Source organism: Opisthorchis viverrini (genome assembly GCF_000715545.1).
Source record: "Opisthorchis viverrini unplaced genomic scaffold opera_v5_32, whole genome shotgun sequence".
Lineage (NCBI taxonomy): Eukaryota > Metazoa > Platyhelminthes > Trematoda > Opisthorchiida > Opisthorchiidae > Opisthorchis > Opisthorchis viverrini.
In genome coordinates this window covers 11,613-22,269 of record NW_008751687.1, presented here as the reverse complement: position 1 = coordinate 22,269, position 10,657 = coordinate 11,613, and the positions used below count along the sequence as shown (strand labels likewise).

At 47.3% G+C, this 10,657-nt stretch overlaps 2 protein-coding genes across 2 annotated transcripts in view; one reads left to right on the top strand and one right to left on the bottom strand.

The window, feature by feature from the left end:
* The window catches only part of T265_13020 (hypothetical protein), a gene marked incomplete at both ends in the record, with an annotated part of 28,099 nt that extends 23,638 nt beyond the window's left edge, over positions 1 to 4,461 (bottom strand). Inside the window, one exon of the mRNA XM_009166812.1 lies at positions 4,245 to 4,461. Within this exon, the coding sequence (XP_009165076.1) occupies positions 4,245 to 4,460 (216 nt within the window). The remainder of the gene's footprint in view (positions 1 to 4,244) is intronic.
* A 5,638-nt stretch (positions 4,462 to 10,099) lies between these two features.
* Positions 10,100 to 10,657, top strand: part of T265_02492 (hypothetical protein) — a gene marked incomplete at both ends in the record, with an annotated part of 5,290 nt that continues 4,732 nt past the window's right edge. The window contains 2 exons of the mRNA XM_009166755.1: positions 10,100 to 10,338; positions 10,379 to 10,608. Coding sequence (XP_009165019.1) covers positions 10,100 to 10,338; positions 10,379 to 10,608 — 469 coding nt within the window. The remainder of the gene's footprint in view (positions 10,339 to 10,378; positions 10,609 to 10,657) is intronic.

The following is a 10,657-nucleotide window of genomic DNA, read 5'->3' as shown; positions in this document are numbered from 1 at the left end:
ATCTCGCCTTGATGCCGGACCGGCAAGCGTCCCGAATTTTGGGCCAACCTCGAGCGGGCTAGGCTTCTCGGCCGTAGCAGCGCCTAAAGACGTGCGGTATAGTGGGATCCGCGTGGATTCCTGCCTAACACACTGACGCAGGAAAAGCCACGCAAATGACTAATGAAGACGATGATGCACACATACAACACGGAATAATCAGAAGCCTAAGGTGGATTAGGATCATGAGATGGAGAAACCATTTGCCGCAGGAACGGACGCACCCTATTTAAACTGAGTCGATCAATTATGTAAGCCGTTTGCAAGTATCATCATCATCACCATCAAAGACAGAAACATCAGTGTTGGCACTGATGCGATAAGAGACAGTAAATCAATCGGAGATTCGTTGCTTCCAACGAAAAGCTCGATTTTCAAAGAGCAATTAAGCTGGTTTAATTGAAATAAAACGATCGATAGGAATCCAGTGGAGTTAAACGGAACGCCTGCCCCGCATCAAAAAAAGAAGTCTAACGCGAGATCGTTTGAATCCTGCACCTCTCAGGGGTTGTAAAGTCCTGGTGAGCAGTTTGACGAACTAATTACAAACGACTTGGAACGATAACAGGGTACATGTGGAGTGCAGCGCTTCGAAGATGATTTCAAACTGAGGAAGCGGTGCGACATGTGAAGATAATCGCGGCACCAACCTGTTAGCTTTAGTATCCAAGATGTTCTCTGGCATTAGCTCATACAAGCAGATCAATTACCGGGAGAGAGATACGCTAGCATTAAACAGTGTCTCACGCTGGACGATGATACACGGACTTCAATCTTACTCGGCGATAGATACTTGAGTGGCGCAACTCTACCAAACATCCAACGATGGTCGTTTTTCTCGGCCAGAAGGTTCCTTCTGGTTCTGTCTATCGTCGGGAACTGGTGATAAAAGATACCGCTTCTAAATGTGTAAGATTACAGCAGCTAACGATCTCACACGACGATTGCGGCTATTGGACTATGCGCAGTTCGTATTCAGAGGGCAGCAGGAACAGATGCACGAGGGCAGTAGATGCTGTATTGAGAGCTGTCGAGAATTGGTACTATGGGCATGGTGAATTAAGCAAAAAGTAAAATCAATAATAGCGCAATCGGTTCAAGCGGAAAAATATTCAGTGAGGCAGCAGGGCATTCTGCAAATAATGATAAGCACAAAGTGATGTACAAACGTACAGATACGGGCAGCCAGGCAGTGTAAATTGGCTGCATACAGAGACAACGGTGCAGAAAACAATCCCTACGTTCGGCGGGTAAGGAGCTGTTTTCCGCAGAAGGCGTGATCCAGCAGCTCGTGTCACGGGCAAGTCGGATTACGCGCTCAAGTCCGTTTAGAACAAATCTCAACAAAGGCTTCCTGGAAGATGCGGTATAAAGGTAATATGAAAAGTATGGTCTCCTGAAACGTCGAGTTTCTGTAGCGGGAAACACCATGAACTACCGTCTGAGGAGCTCTAAGTTTGCTCCCAAAAAAGACTTGCATTTCTCATTTAACTCGCCTGGTTACGGGACTGAGACCTGGTATTTAGCAGCTGACCGCCTGTCGATTGCTATTTGATAATCACCTCTTTATGTTTTCTAGCGCGCAATCCGAGCTGCCGACTTAGAACGCTACCAGAGATAACAAATAAAAACGTAATTATTTCACCTTTTACCCATCCCTGGCACAGAACACGACTGTACCCTAGCTAGCACAGTCGTCTTTCTGTCCAGTTAATCAGCTAAAAGCCGTGGTTCCAATCGAACTCATCACCTCCAATAAACACAGGGATCCGAATTAGAAGAGCTCTCTTACACTCAAAGTACATGTCGCGTTCGCTCATTCATCGCGAGAAAGCTTTTTCTCTGGCGCACCTCCAAATTGCTAATCTGATGCCCTCATCAGACCCCGTCAGCGTCTTAGGTCAAACCGAAAGCTTTCGCTTATCTCTTGTGCTCAGAGGCCGCATGTCTGGTCTGTGAAACAGTATGGACCACACCGTCACAACATATGTTCTACCTCTGACAGACAGAATGGCGTTACGCCGACGTCATAATTGTCAAGGGTTAGGGAAAGCTGCCACTGCCTTCTCAATTCGAGGAGCTGTTTCCCTGTCACCCGAACTTATATAGTTAGCCAGGTAAATAGGTCATTTCGGTTGGTTGGTTCAAGAGCACTGAGAATAAGCAGTCTAGTGCTACGAATGTGGGCGTGGCGAACTCAGGCGACTGGTTAACCACAGTGAAAGTAAAGCAGCTCATCGGAGGCGACCTCCGTGATCATAAGAGGAATTCAATTTGCAAAATGGACTGACGGACGAGACTAATGTACGCCTGTCACCGACGAGTTTCTTGTCCAGTATACGGAGCTCGTCCAGAAACGCGGTCTCCTGAACTAACTTTAAAACACAGAACAATGATACCATTATCTCTTGCTGAGTCAGATGACGATTAGTGTCGATCATGGAGTTGGTTCATTTTCTAATCAGAGTGCAAAATCGCCTGAGCCACGCAATGGCCCTCAAGAGCTTCATCCGATTGTCATAGTTATTAAACTTATCCAGCCAAGAGATCTTTTTCACTGTACATAAGCAACCGTGCAATTATGGGTTTTCTTCAGCATTTCTGAGGGAAGCGGAGCTTGAAGACTTGGTTCTGCTGGCCATGAGGACTATTTGTTTAGCAAGAAGATCGGACCTCGGGTCCACGAACTGCGTCCTTGGTCTTCTGGAAACGCACCTCGTGATGCGATATCCACTGTGTTGTTTTTACCGTCAACGTATCTACACTGATGCGCATGTGTGAATTCATGTATAGCTATCTTGAGGTTCACGACAAAGCTCTGGAAATGCGCAGATGTGTTGCGGAGTGTCTGGGGGACGAACATCGAGCCCGTCCATCTAATCGGCAGGAACAGCTCTCGTCTCGCTTGTGTGGCCATTCTTGTAGACAGGAAGACAACGGTAAGCTCCAAACGAAGAGTCGTGACGGCCTTCAGAGGAGCAACACGGAACTTATCCCATACAACGTAAAATTGTTGATTGCTCTCATTCCACGACCGAAGACAAGGAACCACTCCGTACGCTTTTTCTGATGCATCCGAGAAACAATGGAGTTCGTAGGATTGGGAAACAACAGCCATAAATGACAGGCATCTTGAGATTCTCGATTCAGTGGGAGCGACCATGGGGAGTCCCCATTTTCGCCACGCTCGCGCGATTTCGGGGCTCAATCCTCCATCTCACTTAGCCTGAAGCCTCAAAGCTGTTGGAACAGTAGTTTCCCAGGCAGTAGAGTGGGGCATACGAATCCTATGGAGTTGTACAGAGAGGCTCTAAGCGACGGCATCCTTCGCTTCGTGAGAGTCTGTTGGTTCCAATCATCATACCTGCTCGTATGATGGTCAGCTGACTGCCTAGTGGTTCCCGCTTAACATTGCCTGATTCCTAGTTGACAATGATACGGTCCAATGAACGACTGCAAAATCCGCGTGATAGTTTCCTGCTGGAGGTCTAGATGACTGAGGGGTTAAGGCTTCAAATTGATTATCAGAAGGTCTGTGGTACGAATCACAGCATGCCTTCTGTATAGACTTGGGCAGTGTCTGGGAGTATCTGGGAGTATCTTAATCCTCGCGCTCCGTACGGGTGGTACGGTAGCTAGGCACCAAAACGGTGTTACAGCTGAACAATTATTTGTCCGGCTGACCAGAACGATTGACAAATGGTCGAAAACATTCCCTCGAGAACTTCTACCTTCACCCGTGCATCATAGCGAACACAGAGTTCTGAAAACCGTGTACGGTGAAGTTGTCTAAAGCAGTTCCAGGTAAGTGGGTACTTGAGGCAACTTGCTGAGCAACAGTAAAAACGGCATCTGTAATAGTCTGCTGATATATGGATAAACCTCTCCAAAGCATGAGATATGGGTGTCAGTTCGAAAGGGTAAATAACAGAATATTGTGTTCAGGTAGAAGTGCGATACACAACTTTCCTAGTATTGGAAACCTATGGATTATTAAATAATACACTTGTCAATGCGAGGCCTAGGTTTGAGATGGTGACCAACAATGGATGTTAAACTGACAACATTTAACTTTCACACTTGAGGAGCACGTCTAAGCTGGCTGTCCGGTAACGGGATGAAGCTGACGCTGTTACAATAACTGGTTTCAAATAAATACTTAAACACACGTAAACGAGTGTATGCGCAGTAAGTAGTTGACTCACATGTTCGTCAATCGCACGCTCTAATTTTTGCATTTGGGTCAACGAAGACAGAGGGTAGTGAAGTGAAGTTTGTGTACGTGGTACATTCCAGAAGAGGACAATAACGAAACACAGGCTAACTATCCCAACCAAACGAACCAGTCTTGACCGAAGTATCCATAGCGATAGTCTCCCTGTCCTCCGTAACGAAAAATGAAGTAAGTTCCAGAAAAAAGTCTGAAACGAAAGTGACTTTGTAAGTGTTTAGACGAAGGAAAGTGCTTGCACGATAGAAATTAGATGAATCAAGGTTTCCGTGTTCCGCAGAATAAGCAGTAACGCGACGGAAAAGAGCGTTCAGCTGTAGCATTCTTTCGGGGCCTAGCTGCTATGCCACCCGAAGGAAGCATGAGGGCTGGGATACTGCCAGGTCGCCCAAGCCTAGACAGGGGAAGTCGAGGGACAGAGGTAGGGTTCGAACCACGGATTTTTCGGTCAGTAAATTCGCGCTCTAACCACTTTGACCATCTCGCCGTAGAGACCAGCTCCGTAGAGACTCAATGCGCCGGAGAACCACTAGCCTACAATAGGCTCCTCTGATAGAAGTAGGCTTACTGTATGATTCGTCCAGCCCTTTCCCGGAAACTATTGGGCCGAGAGTTAAGACCCCATATTCCATAATTACGATCCAGGAATTCGGTTCCTGATGCCAAAATCATGGAAAACAACCTGTCTGTCGTGATAGCGTCTATGTATTTACGAAATGGACAGAGATGATAACGAAGAGTTAAGGACAGTGGTACTAATCATTTCGGGATACGTTTATGAGGCGGATTGGTGAAATTCATGTTTGAACATACCACTGATTGAGATGGCTCAGTGGTTAGAGGGCGGATTTACTGGACGGGAGGCTGGTGGTCCGAACCCGACTTCTGCATGCCGATTTCTATAGTCTAGGCTTGGGAAACCTAGCACTATTTTTTCAGAAAACAGTGCAGTTGAAAGTGCATGAACGAAGAAAGCAGAGCATCGTCGCAAGATAACGGGAATATCTGGGTGGCCCTTTAGGTCGATCAATAAAACATATGGTCCCTGAAGAAGAGGCCTCCTTGGAATTAAAGTTTAGCGTAGCGCTATGAATTGCAAAACACCACTTCTGACGCCAGTGGTAACTGACTTCCCGAACCTATGCATCTTTCATGTAGAAAAGTAACCGAATTACGGGGACCAATAGCCTAAAAGTGCGAACAGCTACAGTTTCCTCGGCTAACACCAGCAACTACAATGCGACAAGGGGTTCTCGAAGCTGACTCCCAAATTTGGGGCTAATTTATCTGTTGCCGAAATCCATTTCCAAAAATAACATGCTTCAGCAGCTTCTGCTGATGAACGATGAATATCATATCATCGAATATATACTTCCTCAGTGCACGTTTCCGTCCGACTACACAGCCTATTCACAAAAAGATCAGGGAGCACATGACCATCATGTCACGAAGAGACTGGACTTTACCGTGATGTGACGGCTTGCGCACCTCAGAGATCCATCGAGCTATACTGGGGAGTGTCCCCGTGACACTCAGAGTCTCTCATTCCAGCTTGGTCAATAGTAAGAGGTCTGACAAACAGTCTCCTGGCTCTCCAGGTTGGGGGTCGGAACATGTGGTGACTTGTTCCTTGCATTTCTCGCCAAACACTGCTGCCTTGCGGTCAGGCTTTTGAGCCAAAGGTTTTGGTTGAGGACCCTAATCGTCCTCCTGTCTAGGTGTGGGTACCCTGGCAGTATCCCAGCCATCGTACAAACATAACATTCACAACTATACGACAGTGAAGCATCGGTGTTGAACACTGACGTCATGCTGTCAATGATGATGATGGATGATGATAAGAAGAAGATGATGATGATGATGATGATGATGGCAGGACCATCAAGTTCGTCTCGGCTTCATCTATACTGGTAATAAAACAATATACAGGGTACAGAAATAGTCACAACTTGAGAACCCCGGGGTCTGACTACACTCTTCTCCCAAACACCCAATGGAGTTCCGGTAATTATCACGTCTTCTGCTATGGTCATGAATAACCAGACAAAACTTTCTGACTATTCTGTCTGGGTTTGAAAGCAGTCGGTTAGACACAGAATCACATCCAAAAAAAAACAGGCAAACTTAAGCGTCCAATACAGCCGTAAGTTCCTGTGGAATTTATAGGCAACCAATAAAATAGGTTGAATTCAAATAACCCAGTGAATGATGGTGGGTGGTAGACCGATGATGTGGTCAGAGAAAATAATTCTCGCATAAATGGGATCATATCAGCCAGCTTCCACTCCTTGAGTAGCATCACCAGTTTATTGTTCAAGGTGAAAAAATTGTAACATAAATCCACCCAAATGCGGTAAGAATCATTCAAGGGGTGTTCTTACGAGCAACGATATTTCTGGAAGTACTCGCGAGTTCCGTTAACCACAACACCCTCATTTGGATATTCCTTCTATTCTGACGCGACTATCAAGCTCAGCATAGTTTTCACAAACAGTGCACTGGGATGCAGTGGTCGCAGATCCTACAGGTTCGTCGGAACTAATAAGAATGAGTTTAAGCCTCTCGTTGGAGGGAATGGCCCAATTAATTCAATGACGTCGAATGGTTCTGCTCGTCCGGCATGGTAGGGATTGAGAGCAGTATAGTGAAGACGATAGCTTTGGATCATGACCACCATTAGCTGTCAAAGACACTAACCGTTGACTTGTTTAGTCCTGTGGTCCATGTCCTGAGGTATTTACTAACGCGATTGGGTTGACTGGCAAGGACTTCCATGCTTCACTACCAGGTGGGCTGACCAGGTCGTCTCCATCTAACACAAGGATGGCTGAAGAGAGCTCTATGAGGCAGACGGTCACCTGGCATATGAAGCACATGGTCTAACCAGTGCGACCTGTGGAGCGTTACCAGCCTATCTATCGAGGAAGGATGAACCTCCCCGAAAACCACCTGGCGCGCTTCAGTATAACTGATCTGGTGCCCTCACCTGATCCGCGCAATGCTTCGGAGGCAAGATCGTCAAACATAGAGAGCCTTCGAGTATCATCAACAAGCAGCGACCACGTCTCTGATCCACAAAGTAGAACGGATCGGGTCGCGGCTGGTATCATGCAGACACGATAAATGTAGCCAAAAACGCCTCCCTGGTTCTCCCATTTCGGAGAGTGACGTCTTTCACCAGACCATCGGAACTTAGGCAACTGCACAGGTGGACAAACTTACCTGCTACTTCGATCGGTTTACCTGAAAGTATGAGGTTTTGGTTTGATGCCACCCAAACTTGCAGCAGCACTTTACACTACACAGGTGCGGAGTGTAAATCGAACTAGGCAGCACAATTCTTTAAGTTACTCAAAATACTTCGCATTTCTGACGGGCCTGATCCAAGCGAAGCAATTTCATCGGCGTACACAGTGTCTGTAAGTAAACTCCTCAGAAGTATTTTGACGACTGACGTGTTAGGGACAGGTAAGGAAACCGTCGATGGTCGCTCAGCTGTAACACCCTCCTGTTGCCTAGCTGCCATACCATCAGAAAGAGGCACAAGGGTTGAGATACAGCCATGTTGCTTAAGCCTAGATAGGAGCATTCAATATGGTTGGGTTCGAACCATGGACTTATCAGTAACTTCGCGCCTCTACTACTGAGCCATCTCAGTCTCAGGTACCGGTTGGAAAGTTGAGGAAAAGAGCGACAGGGGACACTCTTGTGTGGGACCACTCGATGTGGTGAACTCAAGGATGAATTTGCTGTAGACACGTACGCACCCGCGGAAAACACGTAAAGCTTTTATAAGGGACACACTTCGTTGTCATACACTGCTATAGTTCCTGACGATCAACGGAGTCAAAAGCAGATTCCAAATCGATAAATACAACTATTGCTGGTCGTCGGAGGGAGTGGTGAAATTCCAGTACTTGTCGCCAAGTGAAGATGAGGTGGAAGCAACCCTGGTCAGGGCGAAACCCAGTTTGATTCCTATGAATCTGACTCTCTCGATGACGTATCAACCTGCGCAGGCTAATGCCAGATAACGTCTCGGATGTTATGGCCAATAGGATAACGCCCCGGTGATTTTCGATGTTCTTGCCCACCTTTTGAATAGGGGAATCACCATCAAGGTAATGCATTCTGTTAGTTTTCCCCATTCAAGAGATTTGGGAATATAGTTGTTATGGTTGGCCACAGCGGACTCGCTAGCTTCTATGAACTGCTCAGGGTGCGAGAATTTTCAGTGGTTAGAGCGCGAATTTACTGAGAGGAAGGCGCATGGCTCGAACCCGACCTCCACCTCTCGACGCATGGCTGGAACCCGACCTCCACCTCTCGACTTCCACTATCTAGGCCTGGGCAACTTGGCAGTATCTCAGTCCTCATGCTTCATCATCATCAGTATCATCTGCTGTAAGAACCGCGTATCTGTACAGTGGTTGTTTCGTCCATCGATGATTTGGAGAGGTACGGTAGGTAGCTTCTTTCTGGTGGCATGGTAGTTCAAAAGGGTGATAGAGCTGAACTTGCACTTGCTTCGTTGCGCTGAAGCAATGAGATTTCACGCTGGACTTCCGCGGTCGATGGCGGACTAATGCAATGCGATTAGGCTTCTGAGCCAAAGGCTTTGGTTGAGAAAGAAAATCGTCATCCTGTCTATGTGTGGGCACCCTAGCAGTGTTCCAGGCCACGTACAACCATGAAGCACGTTATACACCATTTCGCTGCGTATTCGTTAAAGCCAGGCAACTCTAATAGTATACGGCGTCTGCAATTTTTATCGATTTATATGTAACCACTGGCGATGCACAACCTTGCTTCGCTCAGATGTAGCACCCTATCGGTGCCTAACTTCCATGCCACCATAAGGAATCACGTAGTCCGGGATATTGCCAGGTTGCCAAGCCGACAGGGGAAATCGAGAGACAGAGGTAGGATTCGAACCACGGACCTTCTGCTCAGTAAATTCGCGCTCTCACCACTGAGGCATCTCCCCCTAACCTTACTTACTGGGCTTCGGCTCATTTTTCCCCTTTCTGCCTTCTATCCATAGAAATTGTTGTGGACACCTACCTTCGGATGATCACTGTCCATAGCGTGCATACTACCCTCTTGCTATGCTACGGACAAAACAGTTGACAACCGTATGAAGACCAACGTCCTAGGATCGAAGCTGCAGGATCCCGCGGCTGTTACAGCTGCCTTGTATACTGAAACATGAAACTACCTGCGCAGACCACTTGGTTGTCGTTTCAAGAGACGGACTGCATCATCATCATCATCGCGTGCTAGGAGCTGCAGGATCCCGCGGCTGTTACAGCTGCCTTGTATACTGAAACATGAAACTACCTGCGCAGACCACTTGGTTGTCGTTTCGTTTGACGGACTGCATCATCATCATCATCATCGACAGCATGACATCAGTGTTCAACACCAATGCTTCACTGCCGTACAACCATGACTTATTTGAAAGCCTTATTGTAAAGAAAAGAATAAAGGTGGACGGGGGATGGGCTTAGTGCTAGCTTAACACAATCATTCCGAGGTGCCTACACCTCCAGACATTCACTCAGGCAATCTGGACAGAAACTGACAACAAGAACGCCACTGACATCGGTTGGCAGCCATATCTTGTAGTGTCTCCAACCAGGCACAGTGAGGATCACGCGGTCCCCATCCTGGAAGGCGAGTAGCACCGACAGCACCCAGGCGTTTCGTGATCTCCTTCGTACTCCTCTTCCAAGTCAAGGGTTGGCCACCTCTCTGTTTACGCTGCTCTGAATTGGGCATGGAAAACAGCACTCTCTTCGGCAAACGATGGTTCGGCATACGTAACACATGTCCCAACCAACGCAGCTTCTGGTGCTGGATACATTCTTCAATGGAAGTACCCGTTACACAACCGAAAACACACTTTCTAACTGCCTCGTTACGGATTCACCGACACCAACCCACGCGAGCTACGGTTCTGAGACAACGATTGTCGAACACCTGAAGACGTCTCAGGTCCGCTGCTCGAATAGGCCAATCCTCACAGCCATACAACAAAACAGCCCGTACTGTAGCTCGATACACACGTCCCTTCAGATTCAGGGATAAACCATTCTGACGCCATAGGTGTCTCAAGTTAGCAAACGCTAACCGAGCCTTGCAGGTTCATGCATTCACCTCATCCGTCACACTACACTCAGAACTAATACAACTTCCAAGATACGTAAAACGCTCCACAACTTCCAGTGCCTCTCCCTGGATCGTAAGTGGCGTGTTCAGTGACTGCACGTCCACAAGCATGACCTTACACTTTGTGGGTGCAAAATGCATACCAAAGGACGGGATGACTTTGGTCAGTTCATCCAAGAATACTTGCGCCTTCTCCTCCTCTTCGAACATGAGAAC